Genomic DNA, 27,949 nt, shown 5'->3' on the forward strand with positions numbered 1-27,949 from the left:
GGTCCCGCCCCTTGCGGGCGTTCGGGGAGGAGCCTCGCGGTTGCCGTGACGACTCGCATTATTTGTGTTCCGGGCTTTGGGCTAGCGCAGCCATGGCCAACCAGCAGCCGTGCCGGCCCAAGTCGAAGCCCCCAGCATGCCGCACGCAGTTGCCGCCCGAGCCGCCGCTGAAGCTGAAGGTGGTGGGGCTCTTCAAAAGCTCCAGCTTTCAGGTGTCGAAGACCATCGCTGAGGTAGCCCCTCGCCCCAGACCCCACGTGCACCCCAGACCCCTGCTGCGGTCGCACCGGCGCAGGCGGGGGTCCACGTTCTGTCCCAGGGCTGGATGGGGGCATAGAGGACAAATGCAGGTCGCGAGGAAGGGCGACCGCGAGCGTTCACTGGGAACCTTATGGGGAAATGGTAATTTCAGAGCACCTACGGATGGAGATGCTAGTCCACGTGAAATTTTGTACTGGATTATGGATTTAAAAAATTCAAAATTACGGGAAAATATTCAAAAGCTCCAGCTTTTAGGTGTCGAAGACCATCGCTGAGGTAACCCCTCGCCCCAGACCCCACACTCACCTCAGCCTCACAGCCACTGTTTTTTGTTTGGTTTTTTTTTTTTAAAAAACTTGTGATTTTTTTTAAGTAACTTAATTTGTGGAAGGTCCTTTCCTTTATACTTTCTGTAGTTGTTTCTGCATTTTAGCAGAATCAGATACTTTTCAGATTCTTAAGAGATGGCCCAGAAACTCTGTGAAGAATACAAGTAAGGCTTTGTAAACATTTAGAATGATATAAAACACAAGGAAACAAGCAAACAAATACAGTCAGGGCAATCATGCCGCAGCACACCTGCAACCTGGAATCAGAAAAAAACCTGGAGGGCAGAGAGGTGAAATAGATGCAGCTCTGCACCAGGAACTATGATGTTTGTGCTTGGTTTTTCCAGTTGGATAGCAAGGGCAATAGGATTCACCTTCGGAACACACACACACACACACACACGCACACATACACACACACACACACACACACACACACACACACACACACACACGGCTCCAGCATCCTCAGAGTAAAAGTACTGTCTGTGTGTGTGTTGGAAGATGAAGGCTTCGTGCTTCTGTTTGTTTTAAAGATTTTGGGGTTTTTTTTGTTGTTGTTGTTGTTGTTTTCGAGACAGGGTCTCTCTGTGTAGCCCTAGCTGTCCTGAACTCACTTTGTAGACCAAGCTAGCCTCAAACTCAGAAATCCGCCTGCCTCTGTCTCCCAAGTACTGGGATTAAAGGTGTTCGCCACCACCGCCCAGCTGTTTTAAAGATTTATTTATTATTATAGGTAAATACACTGTAGCTGTCGTCAGACACTCCAGAAGAGGCTGTCAGATCTCACTACGGATGGTTGTGAGCCACCATGTGGTTGCTGGGATTTGAACTCAGGACCTTTGGAAGAGCAGTCAGTGCTCTTAACAGCTGAGCCATCTCTCCAGCCCTGTTTCTTTATTGTTTTGAACCAGTGTTTTACAGCTAAAATGGTATTTCAGAGTTTAAAGGATACTTTTCTTTCTTTCTTTCTTTCTTTCTTTCTTTGTTTCTTCCTTCCTTCCTTCCTTCCTTCCTTCTTTTCTTTCTCTTTTTTCTTTCTTAATTGACTCTCTTAAGATATTAATATTTCCTGTGGTTGTTCCACACTGCAAGCAAAGTATTTGCAACTTTTTTTTTTCTTCCTGGGAAGTTCAAGTAGTAAATATGTTAGGTGTTCTGGGACACAGTCTCAGACTTAAGTTGTAAAAAACAGTGTCCCCAGGTATGGTAACACAGGCCTATAGTCCTGGCACCCAAGAGGCCAAGACAGGAAGTTGGTGGCCAGCCTGGGCTACATAGTAATTAATACCTTGTCTCCATAACAAAGCAAAGCAGTGGACACAGGATAAAAGTGTTCTAATAAAACTTTATTGTTGATGCTGAGTTAGACATATATATCATTTTGATGTAACATAAAATATGATTCATCTTTTGATTATTTTCAACTATTAAAAGATGCAAAATTATGCTTGACAGTTCTTTCAAAAACTGTTCATGAGTTAACACCCGCTGCAGAGGATATTAAGTCAACAAAACAATGTTTTTAATATTGTAATAATGTAATTTTCTCTTAAGTTCCTGCCTCTTGTGGCTATATTCAAATATGAAAATGTACCAATGTAAATTCAATTCTAGCTTAATTGAGGATATTTAATTATAATCCCAGTGTGTTTGTGAGTAATTCCAGACGCTTGATTCATAGACATAGATTTTTAAAAGGTAAGGATAAATACTAGCATATATTTTAATTTGTGTGTAGTCCTTTCTATAACAAATGTGTTATGAACAGGGGTGACAGGGCCTAGTTTGAAAACAGCTGATCTTATTGCTTTAGATATTCTTTACTTAGAAACAGTGACCATCCTCTAGGATTGCCTGACCCTGAACACAGACTGTGGGACTGAGACAAGTTCCCCTGTTTGGGTACCACAGTCTAAGAAGGCAAGTGGCCAGGTTGCTGTCACTATCCTGCGCCCATCCCAGAGTATGATATGCTGGCTGTCACCAGGCTTTCTCCCTCTTGCAATCGCCTCACCTGATAGAGAACGCCAGGCCTGTGCCTTTCAGACCACAGTGGGGCCTCAAAGCTTCCTCCTTAGCCATCAGGTTTGGTTCCCAGCACCATGTCTGCCAGCTTACAGCCTCTTATGACTGCAGCTCCAGGAAATCCATTGTCCTCCTCGCCTCACACTCATGTGAACATTAACCACCTCTCTTCCCAACCCAACACGCACTCACACATAATTTTTTTAAGTCTGTTTTAGAAGTAATTCTCCCTGATTCACACACATGAAAAATGTTTGACCAAAGCACACTCGGTACTAAAGCCTACCCAGAAGCCTCAGCTTATTTAGTGTTTGCTTGTCCTTTCTTGAAAAGCAAGGCCATAATAGTGTCCCTTTGGCCATCCTCCTTACATCAATAAAAGCAATAATATTTGTGTGTGTTTTTTTCTACAAATCAAGCACCAGTAGATCTACTGAGATTTAACAGTTTACTTTGTGAGGAAGGGGAGTCCTAAAAGAATGTAACAGATCCAAAAACCATTGGTATAAACTCATTTATTGAGTTATGTGTCAATGTTCCACAGTGAGGTAGCTATATAGGAAAGCTAAGACACACCCTTGCCTTCTCAATCTTGTTCCCTAAAGGTGAGAGATAAACTAGTCAGGGTCAGAGTGACTTGGTGGACCCTCTGGGAACAGGGCAAGGCATCTCAGGCAGTGTGGCCTGCGTGTGCTTTGTGAAATTCCCTGAAGAGCCCCTAAGGTTGGAGGGGAAATGATTTTGATATTAAAAAGAGAACCTAGGGGTTGACGTGATCACACTGGGAGTAGATTACCTGCTGTGCAAACATGAAGATCTGTGTTCTGGTTCCTGGTACTCATTAGAATGGAATGCATGGCTAGCCCTGAGCCTGGGAAGGGGAGACAGGCTCTGACCAGCCCAACTGACACAGCTCCAGGTTTACTGAGATCCCAGGTCAGCAAATCTAGTGGGAAGTAGCAGTGGACGGTCCCTGGTCGCCGCACGTGCACGTACAGCCAGTGTACCCTACCCTCAGATAAGTGAGTAAATACATACGTGACAATTTAAACTCTCTTATCTTGAAACCTAGACTTTGAAAGCCAATTACCCGTCCAGATTTGAAGATCCTGTGATAGTTCCTCTTCAAGAATTTGCTTGGGATCGGTATCTGGAGGAGAAAAAGAGGGTAAGGGAGCTATCAGCACGGGGGACATTGACAAGGACCTTTCTACGTGGGTTGTTGGGCAGTTTGGGGAAAACGACAAATCCAGCTGTAATTATTTCTCTTAATTGTGTACTTTTCCCTAAATTATTTTATTCATCTTCCCAGATATCTTTCCTAAACAGTAAACTATTTTCAGGAAGTCTTTTTAGCTAACATGTTAGAGAGGTGCATGTTAAACTGTCAGAGATGATAGTCAGCCCTGATGGCTACCCTTCTTTCCTTATGCCTTGTTTACACTTCCTGTGACTCCCTGGCACTCAGCATACAGTGGCCTGGCCCTTAATCGGGAAAGTGTAGGTATGTCTGTCAGGGATAACAGAGTTGTGCGCGGCTGTGTCTGAGGAACTCTGCTGGCGGAAGCCACCCTCCCAATGAGGCAGCTTGTCTTAGTCGGAGCTTTGTTCTCTAGATCTCTCTTCTAACAGCACTGTTGAAGAACCCAGCCCTGCCCCAGGACTAGCAGAGTTTGTTTGGGATAGATAGTAGATCAGAGGAAAGGTTACCTCTGAGATGCCACCTTCCTGAGAGGCTTCCAGGAAGTGACCTGGAGCCTAGAGGGAGGATGTGGGTGTGGTATCCGGACTCAGTCACATGCCACACGGGAGGTCATAGCAAACACTATAGTGTTCAAGATATGGAGGATAGGGAGGAGGGAGACATTCACATCCTTCTATAGCTTGGAGTGACCACTGGTTCTGGTTTGCCTGGAATACTGGAAGTTTAATGTTAAACTAAAGCCATGGAAGGAAAGTGAGACAGTTGGCAAATCCTAACAGAAGACACTCCTTTAAATATTCATTTCTATCTATGTGCATGGGTCTTTTGTCTACGTGCATGTCTATGCACGACATGCATGCCTGGTGCCCATGGAAGCCAAAAGTGGGCACTGGATCCAGACCTAGGGTTAGAGGTAGTTGGGAGCCACCACGTGGGTGCTGGGAATTGAACCTTGGTTCTCTGGAAGAGCAGACAGAGCTCTTAACCACTGAGCCATCTCTCTAGCACCTACATCAAATAATTTTGGAAAGTTTTATAATCAAGTTTATGATATTACTAACTAGCCTCACATTCTCTGCCTGCAGCGGTCTGTGGTTTGTGTCCATGTGTAAGGTCGCCTGCACATTTCCACCTTCCTCTTACATGCCATAGCCCCCCACCCCTTCCAGCCCAGGCTACCTGAGAATTTGTGAGCACTCTACTGCTTATTCTCCTGCTTGCCCTCGCCCTTGTTCTGAATGAAGTTTCCCAGTTCAGCATTTACTGCTTTACTCCGTGTCTCTCCTTTCCTCTTTCTCCCACACCCATCCCCACGCGTGTCACCTTGGCCTTGTTGGTGTCAACCATGTGTGTTAAGCGTAGAGTTTCCCGGCACATTTGGTCCTAGTGAATCAGTTCATTAGGCCTAGCTGGCCTTCTCTGTCTGCAGAATATAATTTTTCCCTATAGGCACAGCTTCAGGACCACGGGAAAGTCTACCCCTCCACTCATGATCAAACAAAAGGACAGCATCAGGAGAAGTGAGTAGCAGAAGGTTCTAGAAAACATCAGGGCCAGGCTGCGGTCCTGAGGCCAGCCAGCATATCTCCTGGTGTGCATCAGAGACACAGATCAAGTGTTTACATTTTTGTGCCTTCTATCACGCTCCCCTATCTCATTGAACAAAACATCCACAGTTACATTTCCCTCTCTTGCTACAGACTTGGGTCTTGCAAAATACAGCAAGAAATCTAAACACACTGGGTCTGCTTAACCCTTCTCTGTGGCGCGCCGGTGATCATGAACAAGTTTGCTCTCTGGAGTGAACACCCGGAAGCAGGTTTGAAGAAAGGCACAGAAAGCAAGTTAGAGGGTTGTAAAGCTCCTCACTGGAACTGGCACTAGAGCTCACTGACAGACTGAAGGCAAATTGTCGCCCACACTCGTGCTTCTCCAGTTCAGTCCTGAGGCCTGCAGACTGAGGAAGCAAAAGAACAGACGGGCACTTGTATGTCCTGTATGGAAAGAGTACGTTGATACTTCTTGTTGTAGAGAGGACTCTTAACACAGCTTGGCACCTACACACTGCCACGTTCTTGTCTCTTGGCTTATCTTGGATGATGTCTAAAAGAGTATTCAAATCTGTCAACCAGAGAGTGACGTAAACAGTGAGAGCATGGGAGGGGCGAGGAGAGAGTCAGGATACTGTGAATCTGAGAGTCAAGGCTAGCCAGAGGAGCAAGTCAGAACTTGGAATGTCTGCCTTTGTCTCTGCTCCTTGCAAGACATGCCACCCGAAGACAACAAGGGAAGCCATACTCGGTGCTGACCCTGTCTCCCAGAGGGCGAGCTTTCTGAGCAAAGCAGAGCTTAAAGAGTCAACTCTTGTTCCTGATCATTGCAGCTCGTGGTGACAGGCTGCAGGAACGTCAGTCTTTCTGCTTTCAGAACCAGCATTTCCCTGAATTTCACTAGAGAGGCAGGTTCTCTGTCAGCCTGTGCCCAAGCCTGGCAATCATGCAGGCTCACAAATCAGCTTCTGCTGTAACTTGCAAATGTAGTCACTCGCGGTTTGCCGGGGTTGGCACTCGGAAGCAACAGGGCTTCTCAGTGGTCCCTGCTTCTCTCACCACACCGGGTGGGGGTGGGGGGGTACTTAGGAAGTTGATGGCGGCATTGAATGGATGAAGATGAGTTTCGTTTTAAATGTAAACATGTTGTATAAACTCCCGATGGTCCCCAGAAGGCCTTTTCTATTCTTCTCTGTCCAGAACAATCACTGTCCCCTGCTTGGGCCCCAAATCTTTATTGCATGAGCAGGACCTCAAGGAGAGAGATGTAGCCTTTCTTCCTAGACTAAGCATTTCTGGGGTAGCGATTCTACTTCCTCATGATGTCAAACATTGTTTCAGTCCTGTGGATTAACAGTGGTAGGTTGGAGTCCAGAAAGGCCTGGGGCTGATAGCATCTCTGCCGCTGGCTGTTGAACTTGTGTGGTCATGAAGTCTGACGTTTCAGTAAAGTAGGTTTTGTCAACGCTCACGCAATAAATGAGAACTACTGTTTTATTAACTTTAACTAGAGCTGCTTGACTTTGAACAATTCCTTTTATGCTATAGTTTCTTAATGGAAAATACTAATAATTTGATTCCAAAGTGTCTCAGCATTGTCTGTTTCCTGGGTCTTGACTTTAGTTCTAAATCTTGAAGTTCTACCCTCTCCCAAATACCCCTATCATTCTGCCTTCCTTATTTGAATGTGTGCGTGCACACACACGCAGACACACACACACTCACACCCAGTTCTTTACATTGAAAACCATGTCTTACTCAGACCCTCTTCCACAAATGCGCACAGTAAAGTGCACCTCATAAATGGAGACAGAGTGTGCATTTAATTCACAAATTAATGCAACAGATGATCTATGTACATATTATTATTACTACTACTAATTTCACCTGTCTCTGATTACAGTAGTTTAAAGATTGCTTTTTAAGTTATTCTCTTTTCTTCATTTTGTTAAAAGTCTCAAAAATGGTAAGGGGTTTTTTGACAACAGAATTTTGAAAGATGGTTTTTAAAAACATGTTTTACGAGATGAAATCCTGGAGTTGGCAAATCGGGCTGTAGAATGACCCCCAAGCTCTGGTTCGTGGTTTAGCAGTTGTTTCCTTCTGTCGTTATTTTCCCCTTTCCCTGCAGGAACTGAAGGGTGAGACCTGGGTCTATTCCTCCTATGTGATGTGTTTTATTAATGACCAACTCCTGGGTAATGCATTTGACCTGAAGAAGTGGGCCCAGAAGGTGTGGGATGTGGTTGACATCCGGCCCGCCGCACTGTATGAGGCGCTTACACTGGACTATGCCACCAAGTTCTTAAAAGACACCAAGGCAAGTTACACAGATTTCTAATATAATTTTCCATTATTTGTATTGATTGGTCATTAATCGTTGATATACTCACAAAGCAGATACGTGGGACAAAGGATTAAAGTGTAACCCCCTCCCCCAAGGACCTTATTAAGGCAGTTGCAAAAGATTATAGGTTCAGGGTTTGGCTGTTCAAGGTGTGAAGAAGCAGTCTGTGTTCCTCTTCTCCTTTTCAGATCTCCATGCATGAATTACTGCTTTTAGAATGGAAAACCCCTTCCATCTGACCTGTAATGTTAGCTTCCCAGGGGACTGAGGCAAGAGGGTTGTTTGTACTCTTTTTTTTTTTTAATTTTTTCTTTTTGAAAAGCATGTTCTTTTATTGAAAAAGGAAGGAAAAACATTTTATGATAAAATTGAAGATTTACATGGAAAATATTTCTGATAAAATAGAAGCAATATATAGAAAAACACATTAAAATTGACAGTTTTCATGGAAAATTAAAGAGTTAAAGTGGTAGACATAAAAAAACATTGCTAAATTAATTGAAAAAGGAAGTAGAAACATTTTATGATAGAACTAAAGATTTATATGGAAAATACTTCTGATCGAATTGTAGAAAACTGTAGAGAAACATGTTAAATTGAAGATTATCATGGAAAATTATACAGATAAAATGGTAGACATCAAAAACCCTTTCTAAATTAATTGAAATTGGAATTAAAAACATTTTGTGATAAAATCAGAGATTTACATGGAAAACATTTCTGATAAAATAGAAGAAATATATAGAAAAACATGTTAAAATTGAAGATTATTATAAAAAATAATGCAGATAAAATGGTAGACATAGGCCCCAGTCACTGAGCCACCGCCGAGGACTCAGCTGCCTCCCCCTCGAGCCCCCTCGATTCCTGATGCTCCGTCCCCCCCCCCACCTTCTCCCATAGCCGCCTTCCGCAGGAATCGTATCATATGTCCGCTATCCAGAACCTCCACTCTTTCGACCCCTTTGCTGATGCAAGTAAGGGTGATGACCTGCTTCCTGCTGGCACTGAGGATTATATCCATATAAGAATTCAACAGAGAAACGGCAGGAAGACCCTTACAACTGTCCAAGGGATCGCTGATGATTATGATAAAAAGAAACTAGTGAAGGCGTTTAAGAAGAAATTTGCCTGCAATGGTACTGTAATTGAGCAGCATCCAGAATCTGGAGAAGTAATTCAGCTACAGGGTGACCAGCGCAAGAACATATGCCAGTTCCTGATAGGGATTGGACTGGCTAAGGACGATCAGCTGAAGGTTCATGGGTTTCAAGTGCTTGTGGCTCTCTGAAGCTTAAGTGAAGATTTCCTTGCAATGAGTAGAATTTCCCTCTGTCCCTTGTCACAAGTTTAAAAACCTCACAGCTTGTATAATGTAATCATTTGGGGTCCGCTTTTAACTTGGACTAGTGTAACTCCTTCATGCAATAAACTGAAAAGAGCCAAAAAAAAAAAAAATGGCAGACATAAAAAATTACTAAATTAATTGCAAGAGTAACTACACACATTTTCTGATAAAATTAAAGATCTACACGAAAATATTTCTGTTAGTCTATGTCTTTGGGGAATTGAATCCATTGATATTAAGAGACATTAAGGAATAGTGATTGTTGCTTCCTGTTATTTTTATGTCTCTGTGGATATCTTCTTTTGGGTTTGTTGGAAAAAGATTACTTTCTTGCTTTTTCTAGGGTGTAGTTTCCCTTCTTGTTTTGGCATTTTCCATCTATTATCCTTTGTAGGGCTGGATTTGGGGACAGATATTGTGTAACTTTGGTTTTATCATGGAATATCTTGGTTTCTTCATCTATGGTGATTGAGAGTTTTGCTGGGTATAGTAGCCTGGGCTGGCATTTGTGTTCTCTTAGGGTCTGTATGAGATCTGCTCAGGATCTTCTAGCTTTCATTGTCTCTGGTGAGAAGTCTGGTGTAATTCTGATAGGTCTGCCTTTATATGTTACTTGCCCTTTTTCCCTTACTGCTTTTAATATTCTTTCTTTGTTTAGTGCATTTGGTGTTTTGATTATTATGTGACAGGAGGAATTTCTTTTCTGGTCCAGTCTGTTTGGAGTTATGTAGGCTTCTTGTATGCTCATATCTCTTTCTTTAGGTTAGGGAAGTTTTCTTCTATAATTTTGTTGACGATATTTACTGGCCCTTTAAGTTGGAAATCTTCACTCTCATCTATACCTATAATCCTTAGGTTTGGTCTTCTCATTGTGTCCTGGAGATCTTGGATATTTTGGGTTATAAGCTTTATGCATTTTGCATTTTCTTTGACTGTTGAATCAGTGTTTTCTATGGTATCTTCAGCACCTGAGATTCTTTCTTCTATTTCTTGTATTCTGTTGTTGATGTTTGCATCTATGACTCCTGAATTCTTTCCAAGATTTTCTATCTCCAGAGATGTCTTACTTTGTGATTTCTTTATTGTTTCTACTTCCACTTTTAGATCCTGGATGGTTTTGTTCATTTACTTCACTTGATTGTTTGTGTTTTAAGGGATTTTTTTTTTTTATTTCCTCTTTAAGGGCTTCTGCCTGTTGACCCATATTCTCCTGTATTTCTTTAAGGGACTTTTGTGATTCTTCTTTAAGGGCTTTTACCTGTTGGCCCATGTTCTCTTGTATTTCTTTACGGGAGTTATTTAAGTCCTTCTTGAAGGCCTCTATCAGCATCATGAGATATGATTTTAAATCCAACTCTTTGCTTTTCTGGTGTGTTGGGGTATCTGGGACTTGCTGTGGTGGGAGAACTGGATTCTGAAGTTGTCAAGTAGCCTTGATTTCTGTTGCTTAGGTTCTTGTGCTTGCCTTTCACCATCTGATTATCTCTGGTGTTAGTTGGCCTTGCTGTCTCTGGCTGGAGCTTGCCCTCCTGTGGGCCGGTAAGCCTGTGTCTGTACTTCTGGGAGACCAACTCTCTTCTGGCAGAGTTTGTGCACAGAAGGCTGTGGCGCTGCCCAGCTAGTGTAAATGGTGGCGGGAAGACTTCAGTCCCACCTGCTCCACTGATCATATGCCCTGTGCACTCCTAGCTGTTCCCCTCCAGAGAGAAGGTGGAGATCACACTCAGAAGTGAAAGTGCTGCTGGGAGATCGCTCTCTCCTGGCCAGCTGTGTGCACAGCAGGCTGTGGAGCCACCTGGCTCCCTGGTGAAAAATTGTTTGTACTCTTAATTCTAAAGCCAATTTGAACAGTCTCAAAGCAAATCAGGAACTGATGAAGCCTATTTTTCATTTGGTGCTATGAAACATTTTAATGAATCTTTAGTTGTTATTATATAATTATTAAATATTTTGGTGATTATTATTTATTATTAAATATTTTAATGAATCTTTATATATTATTATTAAGGCTTGTGTACCACTCCATGCTTGTTGTCTTAGTCAGGGTTTCTATTCCTCTACAAACATCATGACCAAGAAGCAAGTTGGGAAGGAAAGGGTTTATTCCACTTACAGTTCCACACAGCTATTCATCACTAAAGGAAGTCAGGACTGGAACTCAAGCAGGTCAGGAAGCAGGAGCTGATACAGAGGCCATGGAGGGATGTTTCTTACTGTCTTGCTATGTTTGTTCAAAATTCTCTTCATCAACTTAAGCAGAGAGGAAAGTCTTTATTGGGCTTTTTTGAGACTTCCTTTGCACATGTAATTAGTATAAATCTCTTTACCTTATCCCTAGGCAGTCTCTTCAGACAGTGGCAAAAAGCAGCCATGTTCTTCACCATAACATCACAAAAACAGTCTCTCAGTCACAAATTAAAGTTCTTCTCCACTGAAACCTCTTGGGCCATCAGGCCTACACAGTTCAAATGACTCTCAGCACCACTGTCTTCCATATTCCTCCTAGGCTGGCCCATTAAGCCCCACTTAAAGCATTTCATGGTTTTCCAAATCCAAAGTCCCAAAATCTACATCCTTCCAAACAAAAGCATGTCATGCCTATCACAGCAATACCCCACTCCTGATACCAACTTCTGTCTTAGGGTTTTACTGCTGTGAACAGACACCATGACCAATGCAAGTTTTATAAAAGACAACATTTAATTGGGGTTGGCTTACAGGTTCAGAGGTTCAGTTCATTGTCATCAAGGCAGAAACATGGCAGCATGCAGGCAGACATGGTACAGGAGGAGCTGAGAATTCTACATCTTCATCTGAAGGCTGCTAGTGGAAGACTGACTCCCAGGCAACTAGGGTGAGGGTCTTAAGCCCACACCCACGGTGACACACCTACTCCAACAAGGCCACACCTCCTAATAGGGTCACTCCCTGGGCCAGTCATATACAAACCATCACACTTGTGAACTTGTTTCTCTCCTTCAGTGATATGTGGGTTCTGGGGTTGAACTCGGGTCGTCAGGCCTGTGTGGTAAGTAAGGGATTCAACTGCTGAGCCACCTCACTGGTCCTGTAAGCCACATGTGTGCGGCGCCCTCAGAGGCTAGAAGAGGGCTGAAGTTAAAGGCTTTGTAAGGCCCCTGTGTGTTCTGAGAGCTGAACTTGTGTCCCCAGGAAGAACAGCCAGTGTGTTTAACCTCTGAGTCATCTCTCCAGCCCTGGCCCTAAAATATTTTAATTAATCTTTTCTAACATCTATGTGAGAGCTACTGTGTTGAGATGATGTTTGAAGTATGAGAAGTGTGAACTGAGATTAACAACCAGCACTAGAGGAGTTTATCGGAACTACAGGACGAGGGCATTTTAAAGCAGGAAAGAATTGGCAGCAGCCACAGTGGGAACGAGTGATGAGAAGCATGAGTTTCAGCAGACAGACAGACAGAGACAGGGACAGACAGACCAGGGAAGGAGGATGTCCTGGTCTGCTTTCTGTAATAAACGCCATGACCCAGAAGCGACTTGGGTAGGAAGAGATTTGTTTGGCTTATAGTCCATCTTCAAGGGAAGGCAGGGCAGGAACTCGAGGGTGCAGCCTGGAGCCAGGAACCAATGCAGGCATCAAGGAGGGATGCTGCTCACTGGCTGGCTTCCCAGCTCGCTCAGCCACCTTTCTTGTACAGTCCATGGTGCCACTGCTCTCATTGGCCCGGGCTTCCTCCATCAATTAGCAATTAAGAACATGCCCCGCCCGGGCAGTGTTGGCGCACGCCTTTACTCCCAGCTGTTGCGAGGCAGAGGCAGGTGGATTTCTGACTTCAAGGCCAGCCTGGTCTACAGAGTGAGTTCCAAGACAGCCAGGGCTACACAGAGAAACCCTGTCTCAAAAAAAAAAAAAAACAAAAACAAAAACAAAAAAAAAAAGAAAAAAAACCAAACAACAACAACAAAAACAAAAACAAAAAAACATGCCCCACAGATATGCCCACAGGCCAATTTGATCAAGGCATTTCCTGGAGTGAGGCTCCCTCTTGCCCAGGTATGTATAGGTTTGTGTTACATTGATAAAAACTTAACCATGACAGAGATTTAAAAAAAGAAAAAATCTTTGCTGTAGAACCTCTGCTCATAGAACGGCCCAGGGCTAGGACCTGAGTTGTGCACAGGCAAAGTCCTTGTCTCAGGGACCCTTGTTTAATTATTGCCTTGAACAGGAACTAAGCGTATTGTTACCTAGTGCTTGGTTAAATAAACAGTGCATTCAAGAGACAGGAGTCCGGAGACAACATGGTGGGTGTTCTCAGAAGTGTCAGTGGCAATAAGGAGAGGATGAGAGCCGCCGCCACGAGTGTGGTGCCCGTGGTGTGACTCTACCGTGACTACCTTAAGAAACAGGACAGCTACTGCACTGCTGCTGACTTTCACAGGGAAGCTGGGACATGGCTTTAGGGACCAGTTGGGAAACAAGGGAGGTCAAATACCAGGGAAATGGCCAGAGCCATCCATGCCAGAGGAACGTGTGGCCAGGATGCCACCCCAGGTTCATCAGGGTGAACTCAGGCACTAGCCGTGAGTTCAGGCTGCCACCCTCCATATGGAGAGTAGTGTCTTTACAACGCAATCCTTCAGAGCACTTGTCTGGCCACATGTCTCTAACCTGCCTGCCCCTCACAGGGGGGGGAGAGGGAGAATTGGGCCCCTGAACATTCTAGCAATGCTGGTGAAACCCACCAGGGTGTTGCCCAGATAGGAAGGATGCTCAGATGTTCTGAAGATGTGGGGACCCGGCAGATCCTAAAGAAAACAAGCCAGCCTAGGGTTTACTGTCCGTTCTACACCAGAGATTTTTATGCACAGGGAAAACAGTCCAGCAGAGCTCCTCATAGACTATGGGATAATCCTCTTTGCTTTTGGGGGTGACAGCGGTACCAAAGTAAGCTGCTAACGGGGAGGGTATCTGGAGGGCGCTGTAGTGACATATGCTAGGAGTGGCGAAAGTGTGAACTGATGGGTGGCATCGAGAATGGGGGACCTACATTCCCGAGAAAAGACTTAAGTACTTTTACAGAGGGTTCTCTTGTTGCCAAACCGAGGATCTTGTCTAGTTCCAGGTTGGAATGTCATGCTAGACAAGTAGTTTGTGTGTTGGCTCCTGGTGACTGGAATGTTGCTTTCATTTGTCTCTCTTCAAGAGCATCTTTCTAATTATCTTTGGTTTGGTTTAATTTTGCTTTTCCTTTTGGTTGTTATGTTTAAAATAGAGACTACATGTAGACCAGGATAGCTGCAAACTAGAGATCTCCCTGTCTCTTTAGAGCTAATATTAGAGATGTGTTCCACTAAACCCATCCAGCATTAGCTGCTCCTGACAGCCATATAAAGATAATCAGTTGATTATTATCTTTATTTTAGGCAAGGTAATTATGCCTAAATAGACTTTAATTCAGTGGTAATTTCCACCATGGCCTCTTGTGTGTTCTAAGCCTGTGAGGTTTATTTAGGCCTCCTGTCCGTTAGTTGCAGCAGTTCTCTTACAGAAGCTAAAAGGCTCAAACAATTAATTATAATTATCTAGGCACTGTGTAATCCTGTATTATTGCCTGTAATCCCAGCTCTCAGGAGGCTGAAACAGGAGGATTTGCATGAGTTCAGGGTCAGCTTGGGCTATGGCCTTTAAATGAATTCCCAACCAACCTAGAAAAATAACAGAAAATTTTAACTGTCCCTGCTATGCTCATAACCCTCCATGCTGGATGCCTGTCAGCACAAATATTATTTAGTGTTTTAACTAAAAAAAAACCTAAAAGGTCAAAGTGATAGAACAACACAATATTTTTAAAGAAATACCATGTGATTCCCAGATTCTTGAGGAAGAAGGCAAGAGAAGTTATGCACTGCATTAATGAAGTTGATTTTCTGCTATATAACAGTGAGGGCTAAGATCTCACGCCATTAGATATATGGCTGACCCTAAATGATACGGGGGTGGGGGGGATGGGGGGGTAAAGACTAAGGGATTCATTTTGGATGCCTCTTTATTTTGTTTTGTTTTTGAAACAGCGGCTTACTCCATAGCTCAGGCAAGTCTGAAACTCACAAAATAGCCCAGTTTGTCTTTGGACTCACAGCACTCCTCCTGCCTCAGCCTCACAGATGTTGGAGTTACAGACAGGATCCTCCGTGGTGAATTTTGGATGCCCTCTTATAGGGCTAGGCAAGGCCTAGAGCAGTTGTCTCTGCTGGGAAGCGCATCACGTGACCCGTGAGGACTGGAGAACCGGAGAGGGAGGAGATGAAGAGGACCAGTAAGCACAGCCCTTCTCTTCCCTGCCTGTGCTGGGGAATCAGAGTGACAACAGCGGCCTCGATTTCCCAGGAGGAACGCCTGTGGCTTGGCTCTGGCCCGTCTCCACAGTCTCTGAAAATCCAGGACACACAGTAACCAACTCCAGGACACTCACTTGGATCTTTTCCCAAACCTACTCAGAAGAGTACAAAAGACTCCCTCGTTTGTCCCTTTCCCCAGGAGGACTGTCCCCTGCCCCTTTCCACTCTGAGCTCTGGACTGAATTTCTAGGTCATGATAAGTTAACGCTGTTCAAAGCTTCAGTACTGAGAGGGTTTAACTAGTGTGTGATGTGGGTTATAAAGACTTTGTAAGATAAATTTTAAAGTTCCTTTAAGTCATTAATTTTACTGTTGAGTTTTCTATTGGTATTATGGTTTAGCTTGTTGCTGTATTGTGGTTAAAATCTTATCATTGAAAAGAATGTCTTAATTTTTTTTAACATTTCTAAAACTTTCTTACAAAACATTGACTTGCATTATTTTTTCTTCCTAATTTTAATAGCATGATTTTGTGTTCTTGGACATTAGTATTGATCTTTCTCCAATTGGAAGACTGATTTTTGAAGTAAGATAATTTTGCTATCTTTTTCAAATAAGTTTTAAGGAGTCTGTAATTGATCAAATGTTGAGTAATCTTTGAAACCTCTCACCTTTATTTTGTAGCTGTATTGTGATGTGTGTCCCAGAACATGTACAAATTTTCAGGTCTTATGCACAGGAACATCAGGGTTTTCTGAGAGAGGCACAAAGCTTCATTACAAAGATTCGATTTTTCATCGCGTAGTCCAGAATGGTTGGATTCAAGGAGGAGGTGAGCTGAAAATTAAATAACAAAGCAGAGTGCCCAAACTTTTGTTCATTTACCTTTATAAAATTCATAAAGACTTAGGCCTGATGAAGGATTGATAGATTCCCCAGCGTAGGGGAATAGAGGGCAGAGAGGCAGAAGTGGGTGGGTGGGTGGAGGACCACCCTCCTAGAAGCATGGAGAGGGGAAGAGATGGGGATTTCTGGGAGGGGGGGAAACCAGAATAAAGGGATAACTTTTTATTTACTTAAAATGTAAATAAATTTTTAAAAAAATTAAAAAAAGTTAGGCCTGGCCTCCAATTTGTTTTTACCTCCTTAATGCTGGTATTAAAGGTGTGCACTCCCACACCTGGCCTTGGATCTACTTGTGTGTGTGAGGGTGGGTTGGGCACCTGCAGGTTTGCATGCACATGTGCAGAGGCCAGAGGTCAACCTTGGGACGTTTACCTCGTTTGTTGAGATAGCGTGTCTTACTGTGATTGGCGCCTGGGTGACTGGACAGTCAGCTCTGGGTCCACGAGACCTCCAGCATGTGCCAACTGCTTCCTTTTTACGTGGATAGTGGGGTCACACTCAGGTCTTTGTGGTTGTGCAGAAAACACTTTACCATGTGAGCTGCCTTCCTAGCACCCAGAGAATCTATTTTCACTCATGTTCAAAAGGGATTTGAAGAGATGACTCAGTGGTGAAGAGTACTTGTTCTTGCAGAGGTCCTGGGTTTGATTCCTAGCACAGAGATAGCAGCTCACAACTGTCTATAACTCCAGTTCTAGAATGCACATAATACATAGACATGTGTGTGAACAAAACACACATATAAAATAAATAATTGCTGGGCATGGGGGTGCAGACCTTTAATCCCAGCACTGAGGAGGCAGATTTCTGTGAGTTTAAGGCCAGTCTGATTTACATAGTAGGTTCTGAGCCAAGACAGGCAATATTGTTACACTGAGAAACCCTGACTTGAAAGAACTTTCCCCATTTTGTTTGCTCAGTCTAATCTTTCCAGTTCTCTGAAAAGCAAAGTAAAACATGGAAAACCCGACAAAGTAAATGGATCTGTGTGAGCATCTTCTTTAAATTGTGGCCATATGATAATTTAATATTTTTCAAAGGTTTTCCATTATAATTTACGGAATCGATAAACGTTGAAATGATCACAGGCTAATGTGAAGTGATCATCGTAGTGTTTTCAACTGGGCACCTTACTCTAGATTTGCTATAATGTGTAAGCAAAATCAAACTTAAGGCATCTGTTCTTTGTTGTCACTGCATTCTGATCTGACTGTTGTCATTTCTTAGATATAGTACAGGGACGCGGAGACGATGGAGAGTCTATTTACGGACTGACATTTGAAGGTAGGTAGCTTTCTAGTTTGTCAGCCATGGTAACTGATTATTCAAACTTAAAAGGATTCAAATAAGACAATTGGTGATAATATGTAGTAGAAACAAGAGTTTAAAACAGTTCCCCCCTTCACACTGGAGATGTTTTTAAAGCGGAGCTTTGTCTTCTGGTGCTGGAGATGGAGTTGACTTGGTAGTAGGCGTGCCTGCATAGCATGTATGAACCATGGTTTTAATCTCTAGGCCACATCCGCTGCACGTGGTGGGTCATGCTTGTGATCCCAGCACTGAGGAGATAGAGACAGGATGATCGGGAGTTCAAGATCATACTCAGATATGTAGAGTTTGAAGCCAACTCGGGCTATGTGAGACTGTCTCAGATGTCTGTTGGTCCAGCCCACAGAAGCTTTGTATACACACCTACTTGCCTATTTCTTTAGGACAAATCCCAGTGTACTAATTAATTCCCTCTTATTATACCAGATAGTAGGAACGGTGTTAACGATTACTAAAATCGTGGCAAATGCCAACAAAGCCAATTTGCAGGGGCTATCCCTGATCAAAGATATGGGAATTTGACCTCCAGAAAAAAATAGTAATTGCAATTGGTTGGAGGCCAACATGTATTTTAAACCCACGACTTCAAAATGATACTGAATTATAAAATGGTCTAATTTGGAAGAATGATAGGAAAAGAGTTCATTATGTTGGGGCTAGAGAGATGGTGTTTAAGAGTGCATACTTCTTTTAGCAATTGACTTAGGAGCTTGCTTTCAGTTTCAGAGGGTTAGTCCATTATCATCACAGTAGGGGGCAGGGAGCAGGCCCAGAGAGAAACACTGAGCCTGGCCTGGGCTATCAAAACCTCAAACCAGACTCCCAGCAACACACCTCTTACAAGGCCACACGGCCTAATCTTTCAAATAGTCTATGAACCAATGACTAAGTATCTAAATATACCAGTCCATGGGGACAATTCTCATTCAACCTCCACAGTCCTTTGCAAGAGTACACAGGTTCAGGTACTTGCATGTGTTACCTGCACATAATGTGTATTCTCTCTCTCTCTCTCTCTCTCTCTCTCTCTCTCTCTCTCTGTTTAAAATCCTTTTACAGAAAGTATCAGGGTGGAGAGATGGTTTGGAGCCTACGAGCATGTGATGCTCTTACAACCCTGGATTGCGCCCCAGCACTCACAGTTCACAAGTGCCAGGAACTCCAGCTTAGGGGATCTAATGCCCTCTTGTGGCCTTTGTGAATATCAACCATACACACACACAATCAAACAAAAAGTACTTACATCACACAACACCATGCAATAAAAATCACATAGTTTATGGCAAAAGCAAGATTTTTATCTTTAAATTTCATCAGTGGCATACTAAAGCACAGGAGATGGGCTAGAGGGAAGGCTAATGAGCAAGGCACTTGCTTCAAGGACCAGATTCCAGGTCCCTAGCAACCTCGTAGACACTGACTGTCTTGGCAGCCTCTCTCTGATTGTAGCACTAAGGAGGCAGCGACAAGGGATCATCAGGGCAAGTTGGACAGCTGGACTCACCCAATCAGTGAGCTCTGGGTTCAGTGAGAGTTACCCAACTTCAGTATATAAAGTGAGGGGGTGCAATTAAAGTGGGGGTTCACACTTACCATCAAGTGCATACAGTTTTATGTAACTGTAATAACTACAATAATAAATACAGGCTTTACATTGAAAACTACTGTGTGTAGATGTGTGTCCACTGTGAAGAGTTCTGTGGGTCAGGCAGGCCTTGAAATTGTAATCCTCTTTCCTTAGTTTGAGCACAGCTATCTAGGTTACTGTGTGATGACTAGTTAAGCTAGTGTTGAACCCACTACCTAATACATGCTGGGTTAGGTATCTGACCTCCGAGCTAAATCACCAAGTCCGAACTTTATAGTCAGTGGATAATGGCTTTGTCATACACCACTTGATTTAGTACATTTGAACTTGGAGGCTGTGATGAAATATCCTACAAAGCAATTAGGGGCAGGGAAGGGTTTGCTTTGGCTCACAGTGTAAAGGTGAAGTCCATCATGGCAGGGAAGGCGTGGCAGCAGGGGTGGAAGCAGAGAGATGAATGCTCTGCTCAGCTCACTGTTTCCGTGTTGCTCGGTCTGCGCCTCCATCCATTGATGGTGACTTCACATTGAGAGTGACTATTCTGTGTTCAGTTAAACCTTTCTGGAAACATCTCATGGTCACTCCCCAAGCTGCATTTTCAAGATGATTGAAAAATCCTGTCAAGTTGGCGATGAGATAAATTATCACAGACACAAATCTGGGGGTGAGATTTCTAAAAATGGTGGCCTCCTCAGCAACTCTCCTTTTCACGTGTCGCCTTACATGTTTGCACTTACACACCCCGAACCATCCTTTCCCTCAGAAGTCACCCCATAGGAGGCTGGAAAAGAAAGTGTTTTTGAATATGAGAGGAAATAAGCACAGATTACTTTCTTCATCATAAATATGTAGAAGCACACCTGAGCTAGTAACGCGACAGGGACGGCAGCCACAGGACACACAGGACAGGAAGCACCATGTAAACTGTAGAGACCAGCAACTCACAGTCTATACGGGCTGTGACAGTGCTCTGGGTAAGAGCTGCAGGGGAGAGCCAGGCCCGTGACTGTTTCAGGAAGGTTTAGAATGCTCACATTAGTTGTCTGAACAAAGTTCTGCTGCCGAGGAGGTCTGCTGCCTTTCACTGTGAGCACGTGTCCACGGTCCACGCATCCACCAAGGACAGGAGTTGTTAAGCTACGTAAAGACAAATGAGCTAAATGCTCAAGTAGTTGTTCTCATAAGAGCTTACAGCTAGGCCAGGCGGTAGTGGCGCACACCTTTAATCCCAGCACTTGGGAGGCAGAGGCAGGCGGATTTCTGAGTTCAAGGCCAGCCTGGTCTACTGAGTGAGTTCCAGGACAGCCAGGGCTACACAGAGAAACCCGGTCTCAACCCCCTCCCCCCCCAAAAAAGAGCTTACAGCTTTAAAAACATTTACTTACATATTTGAAAGTAATTAAAACAAATAGGGATGTTTACAGTTTGGAGTATATGGCCAAGTGTGATAAAGCCTATTACCAAAGCTTACACATATTACTCCTTACACATCATAATAGTTGGAAATGATGCAGATTCTTCAGTGACCCGCTGATTACTCTTTCCTAGATGAAAACTTTTCGATTCCTCATAATAAAAGGGGAATTCTTGGAATGGTCAATAAAGGTCATCATACCAATGCGTCACAATTCTACATTACACTACAAGCAACTCCCTATCTGGATAAAAAATACGTGGCTTTTGGGTATGTACATTACAGGGTTTTCTGTATAAAATGTTGCTCGAAATATTTGCATGATTATTGTACATGGTCTATGATTAGCCAAAGATAGGGCTAAAAGCAAAAATAATACAGACACATTTAGCAATGAAGAATTATAACAGCCTTGTTATCCATAAACTACAGAAGCTAGGACTGGCAGGGTGGCTCAGTGGGTAAAGGGGCTTGCTGCACAGTCCTGATGATATGAGTTCAATTCCCGGAACCCACATAAAAGTGGAAGGAGATCCAACTTCCTAAAAACTGTCCTCTGATTTCAACATACGCACCTTGGTATACATGCTGGACACATGAATCAGACACAGACACACAATTTTTAAATACAGAAATTAAACACAGCTATGGTAATGATCTGTCTACTCATCTGTCTGTCTGTCTATACGTACCAACCTACCCACTCACCTATAATAATTATTAGATGATTAGTGAGCAGCTCATTAGGCTGTGGCCACGGTGGGTAATCTATGTTTTCCATCACTGCCCTGTTCTGTTCTCTGCTGCGTTACTGCTGACACCCCCCCCCCCCCCAGGAAGCAGCCGCCCATCTTTCCTGGCGATGCTTTAGACCATTTCTGAGTATTTCTTAGGATGTTTCGGCCCCTCCAGGGGGCCATTTATTGCCTCTGCAACTCTCGAATGACTTTCATATTGCTGTCCACTTCAACTGAATAGTGCCTTTAATGCTTTCTGTGGAAAGAGTAGGAAATTAATGTTCTTCCAAAAGATAGCTTTAACTGGATGATTTTCCACTCATAGATTCAGAACTTAAAGTAATGAGTTGTTTTCCATTTCTTTCATACCAATAAAGTATTAAAGTATTCTGATTTTGGAAATGTTTTTTTTTTTGTTTGTGAGAATATTTTCTCTCTCTTTCTTTCTCTCTCTCTCTCTCTCTCTCTCCTCTGTCCTCTCTCTCTCTATCTGTGTGTGTGTGTGTGTGTGTGTGTGTGGCTTTTTTTTTTTTTTTTGACAGGGCCTCACTATGTAGCCCTGGCTTTCCTGGAACTCACTCTGCAGACGACCAGGTTGGCCTCAAACTCAGATATCCTCCTGCCTCTGCCTCCCCAGTACATGGACTAAAGGCATGTGCTGAAAATGCAGGCTTGAATTAATTTTATATGCAAATAACCTTCTCTCTTCTCGGATCATTTAGATATCCTTTTTGCTGATGATCCTCATCCCTCTACCCCATTACAGCCGCCTTTCTCAGACACAAGTGAGACCCCATAAAACTGTGGTGTGTCCGTTACCACCGGCTCCTGCAGGCGTGCACAGTGTACAGCCAGTGTGGCTCCTGCAGGCGTGCACAGTGTACAGCCAGTGTGCCACGCCTCCCCGCCCCGCCTGCCCCACACCCCTTCTCAGCCATCAGATTTGCTATCTTCTTGACTCATTCAGTAAGAGTTTTATGGGCCACTGCCATCTGCTGTTACTGAAGTGACGAGACACTGGCCTGCTTCTCAGAGACATCTGACCTCACAGAACGAACCCCACCAGAGCCAAAGCAGCAAATAAAAAGCAGGGGTTGCATCTGCTCTGCTTGGAAGGCTTGAAGCGGATTAAGATTGCAGTTCCTGGAGTAAAAGCCCTAGGATCCTTACGGGATGGCTGTGGAAAGGACTCCTTGGCTGTCCTTGGGGAAGAACGCATTTATTGTCATTGCCACTTTGGCCTCAGGGAGGCAGTGCGTCCCCTTTCGTTGTTTCAGCTCGAGCTGGCCTGACCCCTGAACTCTCCAACAGCAGTTTCAGTCAGGTTAGACTATCTCCATAGGACCCCTACAGAACACAGAAAGAGCTGGAGAATGGTAATAGCAAAACAGGCACGTCGTCTTGCTGGGGCGGATGGGGTACACCTGCCTGACCACGCCCAGCTGCTGCTTCCCTGGGATCTAGCACTTCAGCTTCTGGAAGCCCAGAGAAGGGGGAAGAGAAAGAGGAGAGAGAGAGAGAGAGAGAGAGAGAGAGAGAGAGAGAGAGAGAGAGAGGGAGGAGAGAGAGAGAGAGAGAGAGAGAGATGCTGTGCGTGCTGATGCCAGAAGAGGCCATTGGATTCCTGGCTCTAGAATTAGAGCTGGTTGTGAGCCTTCCAATGAGGGAGAGCACTGAGCTCTGGTTCTGCGGAAGAGCGAGAACCATCTTAGCTAGTGAACCATCTTTCCAATCCCGGTTCTAAATACACTTCAATACCCACCTATTGCCAGTGGCCTCCATACTAACCCCTAGGGTTTTAGAACTGGATAATAAGGAGTTGGTGCTGCCCACCACGAGCGATGCGAGGAGGAGGAGGAGGAGGAAGAGGAGGAGGAGGAGGAGGAGGAGGAGGATTTACAAGAGCTCAGCTGACGATGGCTGAGTTGCATTTGAGATTGGAACCTCTAGGCCAGGCGTGGGGAAACTAGCGGAGAGATTTTTAAGCAGCTCGGGGCCCGATGTGCATTGAGAAGCAGTCTGATTGGTACCTGAGCTGAAGCCAGTCCCTAATGTCACGCTCTACAACAGTCCCTGGGCTCCGCTCATCTTGTTCCTTTCCGTCTCCCTTCAGTCGGATGAATCCTATTCAAGGATTAGGTCCTAGATGGTAGCAAAAGGACACTTGGGCCTCTGGCACATTGTTGTGAGCAACTTAGAGCAGCGTGACTTGGTCTGCATATCTTGTACCCTACTCCTCATCCCAGTAGAGGGGCACATAGTAGGTTCCCTGTGCAGTACGTGTGAGACCTGACTGGAAAAGGGCTTCCTGCCCTCCTGCAGCAGACAGGTGATCCGCATTTATCTTCTGCTCACAATACAAGTGCATTGACCTTTGCCCTCATCCACTCCTCTCGCTGTCACAGCTCCACAGACTGGGTGGGTGACAGGGATTTGTTGAGGCTGGGCAGTCCCAGAGCATGGTCCTGAGCGTCCGGGAGGGCTTGCAGACTGTCCTAACATGGAGATAGCTAACTCAATCCCCTGAAAACCATGGCCCGTTCATGAGGGCAGATCCCTGATGATCAGGTCACCTCTCAGCACCCCCTCTTACTATCACCGCAGAGGTGGCTCAGCATGAGCTTTGGAGGGGGCATTTGATAGCAGCCTGTGCCAGGCCTTCCGATTGGGATGACAAAGTGAAGCCCAGAGGCAGATAAAGAGGATACATGTGTGGCCACGGTTGGCACACCTGCTAAGGTTCATATATTAGAACTTGTCCCTGCTCCTGTCAGCTACTGACCTAACCCAGGCAATGGCAGAAGACACTAGTCTGTTTCTAGGGTTGTCTCCATGCCTAATACTGATAGGTTTCTTTGTATGGGTTTTGTTTGTTTTTATGTATGTTACTAATTTATGTTTATGTAGGTAGCTGTGTGCACATGTGTGTGTTGATGCACATGCATGTGTCTGAATGTGCTTGTGGCTTCCTGTCTCCACCGTATTTTTAATTTTGTAATTAAATTGATCTAAATATCCAGTTCATAGGTAATGAGTTTCAGAACCTACTACATATCCCTGTGAGAACTCCACTTTAAGGGTGGTGAAATCAATGGATCAAAAGGCAATCTAAATCAGGGAACTGGAGAGATGGCTCAGAAGTTAAGAGCTAGTTGTTCTGCTCTTGCAGAGGACCTGAGTACTACAGTCTAACTTCAGGGCCAGTGAGATCTGATGCTTCTGGTTTCCAAGGGTGTCTGTGTACACATGTGACAAACCCACATAGATATCTAAAAGTTAATAAAAAGAAAGTTGGACGACTTGGATTTTGCAATGATTCTGAGATTTGACACCAAAGATATGAACAATGCAAGAAAAAATAGGTGAATTGGGACTGCAACAACATTAAAACTTGTGCATCAAAGTTTCTTTTGTAAAGTAAAAGGACTTTTTGAAAGTAAAAAGACAACCTACACCAAGTGTGGGAATAAATAAAAAATACCCCCAGGCACGAGGCATATACTGATCGCTCGCCTGTATACATGAAGCCCTGGGGTCCATTCCAGCATCCCACACAAACCTGAAAGGCTTAGCAGCATTAGAGACATGCACCTTACTTTTAGAGATACTCATTGACCCTGGAGCTCACCAGTATAGCGTGGACTGACTGTCCCAAGAACTGCAGGGATCCGTTGGCCTGTCTCTCCCACCACCAACCCAACTCTGGGGTTGCACACAAGTTCTGCTCTATCTGGCTTGGATGTAAGCGTTGGGGCTCCTAACCTCAGTCCTCATGTCTGTGCATAGGCACCTCACCAATTGAGCCATCTTTACAGTTTTTGTGTCAACTTTCTTCTAGCTGAAGACAGAAGTCTAGCATCACTCAGGGGTTCTAGCTCAAGGGCAGTGAGTGTCCTCAGAGGCCCAGGCCAGCATGGCTTGAGTATCCTGTATTCAGTGGGTAGTGGGTAGGTGCCATGTGTGCCAGGCAAAAGTATACCTCTGCCCTCGAGGAAGAACCAGAAGTTAACAAAAAGAAATAAATAGATAAATGATTTCAGGGCCAGTGAGGTGGCTCGCTGACTAAAAAGCACTTGCCACACACGCCTGATGATCTATGTCTGATTCCTGGACGTTGTGGTGGGAGGAGAGAGCGTCCTCCTGAAAGCTGTCCTCTTACCCCCACACATGCACTCCTGCACTCTGTCAATCCTCCGGAGTGTGTGTGTGCGCATGCACACACACTCACACACAAACACGTGGTGGGAGGAGAGGACGTCCTCCTGAAAGCTGTCCTCTTACCCCCACACATGCACCCCTGCACACTCTCAATCATCCGGAGAGTATACACACACACACACACACACACACACACACACAGAGAGAGAGAGAGAGAAGAAGAAGAAGTAGAGGAGGAGGGGAGAGAAGGAGGGAGGGAGAGTAGTTTTAAATTTAAAGAAAAATATTTCACTCTTGTAAGCAGCACTAGTGGTGAGGGAACCTGGTACACATATGAATCACTGAAACCCTTTCCCCGAGACCCAAGAGACGGCTGGGCAGGAGGAAAGGGGACGGCTATGGCTGGAAGGTACCAGATGGTTAAAGAACTGGAAGCCAATCTGTGTGGAGCAGAACAAGGCATCCCTGAGGGACAGGGGACAGCAGAACAGGGAGGCTTGGTGGGGACACAGGAGGAATTTGGGTCTTCATCTTAAGACAGTGAGGGATTACTGAAGGGTTCAGAGCGGGGAGGTGACATCAGATTTGTGTTTCTGACACTTCCTTCCCGACTGCGGTGAGGAAGAAGGCTGCGGGGAGGTTGGATAGGCGCCAGGGCGAATGCAGAGAAGCAGGCACAAAGCTGCAGCAGTAAGGAGCTTCGAGCACTCGTCACTGCCCCAGTCGAGGTGCTGGGCTCCTGGGCAGCAGAGTGGGCAGACCTAGAGCCACGAGGAAAACAGGCAAATGCAGTTAATACTCACCTTTGCTGTAGTTGGGTAGAAGCCCATTTGGGATTGTAAGCTAAATGTGGAAATTCACAACTGACCACATTTTTATTCCCTCCTATGCAGGCAACTAATCGAAGGAACCGACGTTCTTAAACAGCTAGAATTAGTCCCAACGGAGAACGAAAGACCATTGCTTCTTTGCAGTATTTCAGACAGTGGAATTCTTTATACATGATCTTCATACCAATCGCATGTTCTGTGGTGCTTTATTGCAGCGCATTTGATCAACTGTTTCCATATTTAATTAAATGGTGCTTGATCGCATTTGATTTGCAGGTAGTGGCAGACACATTAGGTTGGCTCACCTAATGACCATTCTCCCTCTTGTCTCCCCCCTCCACCATAGAGACTATAAAATCAACTCAGTTCCCCAGACTCCTTTACAACTGGCAAGGCCATATGCAAGCACTGTGGCCAGTGGGTCAGAGGATGCCAGTGGTCTGGCTCCCAGTCCTTCATCATGTCTTGAATGCAGATAGGCTGGAAGCCATGGACACTGCTGGGCTGTCAGCCTCAGCCTCACCACCGCCTGTTTCTGGACTTTACTACACAAGGCAAAGACCTCTTGGTTCTATTCCTGGTGCTTTGTTTGTTACTTGTGGCTGTGAACATTATTAACCTAGCAATGTACCTAGTGATTTCGAGTCGAAAGTGCGTGTAAATGAATTATCCTGTTTGTAACTAATTCCTATTATGATAAACTTGGTAAATCACGGACACACAGCAAAAACAGTTGAGAATGAAGTTACATTGCTTCATGCGGGGAGGGGGGGACACTGTATTGGATGTTGTAAATAGAATCCGTGTCTCTGAGCATGCCAGCCATATGAAAATCAAGGGTTTGGGTTGGTCCTTGTGGTGGTAGATCCCAGGGACATTGCCAGAGCTCTGTTTTATCAGTAGCTCCATCTGAAGGTCCCTAAAGCTACATTACCTGTAGAGAAGAGTTTCAAATATAGACCAGCAGGCCCTGTCCTTAACCCCCTGAGCCATCACAGTCTCGAGGAGAAAGAATCTTAAAATGGAGACATGGAGTCAGGATCATTTGGTTGTTTTACTTGGACAAGTGCGTCCCAGTCACTTGGGAATCACGAGATGACTGATGTCCCTGACCGCAGCACCCCTGGTGGTGTCACCATAGGTGGTGTCACATTGGTGACTGCTCAGCCCCTCCTCCTATCTCTACCCTGTGCCTCTCTCCCACTTTTCTGATCCTGTTCCAAAGCAGGTTTGTCCTCCAAGGATTCTGAAAAGACAGGCCACTCATTGATTTAGGGCTTGCTAAAAGTAGACTTATGCTAAAATTAGGCATATATTTATTTTGAGATGATTACAGATTCACAGGAAGTTACAAAAACAGTACAGAGGAGTCTGGGTACCCTTCACCCAGTTTCCCCAGCACCTCCATCCTATGAAACCATGGTACAGTATCAAAATAAGCAGTTAATATTGCTGCAAGTGTGTGATGTCATTTCATCATACGAAGTTGTGTGTCACACGTAATGAAAGATTAAGGCTACTCCTTACTCTTACCCATCCTGTCTTTTGTTGCTGTCTTAGTAAAGAGACACCAATACAAAGCTCGCACACAGATGTAGA

The 27,949-nt window shown here is 44.5% G+C and overlaps 2 protein-coding genes across 3 annotated transcripts; both read left to right on the top strand.

The window, feature by feature from the left end:
- Positions 1-27,099, top strand: Ppil6 (peptidylprolyl isomerase like 6). Of its 2 annotated transcripts, XM_052164298.1 has the most exons (8): positions 1-233; positions 3,691-3,786; positions 7,504-7,692; positions 15,912-15,974; positions 16,073-16,220; positions 17,522-17,578; positions 20,760-20,895; positions 26,414-27,099. In XM_052164298.1, exons 1-8 carry the CDS (start codon positions 93-95, stop codon positions 26,523-26,525), a joined length of 942 nt encoding a protein of 313 aa, XP_052020258.1. In that variant the 5' UTR covers positions 1-92; the 3' UTR covers positions 26,526-27,099. The 2 variants fall into 2 exon arrangements, with proteins under 2 accessions (XP_052020258.1, XP_052020259.1); XM_052164299.1 differs by lacking the exon at positions 3,691-3,786.
- On the top strand, positions 8,616-9,170 carry LOC127670004 (eukaryotic translation initiation factor 1-like). The gene has a single exon (XM_052164296.1). It carries the CDS (start codon positions 8,648-8,650, stop codon positions 9,008-9,010), a length of 363 nt encoding a protein of 120 aa, XP_052020256.1. The 5' UTR covers positions 8,616-8,647; the 3' UTR covers positions 9,011-9,170.
- Positions 27,100-27,949: the final 850 nt, after the last annotated feature.

This window comes from Apodemus sylvaticus, chromosome 19 (assembly GCF_947179515.1).
Source record: "Apodemus sylvaticus chromosome 19, mApoSyl1.1, whole genome shotgun sequence".
NCBI lineage: Eukaryota > Metazoa > Chordata > Mammalia > Rodentia > Muridae > Apodemus > Apodemus sylvaticus.

Excerpts from the sequence above, each read along its gene's own strand:
- LOC127670004 (XM_052164296.1), top strand. The coding sequence starts at position 8,648 with ATGTCCGCTATCCAGAACCTCCACTCTTTCGACCCCTTTGCTGATGCA.
- Ppil6 (XM_052164298.1), top strand. The coding sequence starts at position 93 with ATGGCCAACCAGCAGCCGTGCCGGCCCAAGTCGAAGCCCCCAGCATGC. Across the intron at positions 16,221-17,521 it reads TGGTTGGATTCAAGGAGGAG|ATATAGTACAGGGACGCGGA; the intron begins GTGAGCTGAAAA and ends GTCATTTCTTAG. Across the intron at positions 17,579-20,759 it reads TTACGGACTGACATTTGAAG|ATGAAAACTTTTCGATTCCT; the intron begins GTAGGTAGCTTT and ends ACTCTTTCCTAG.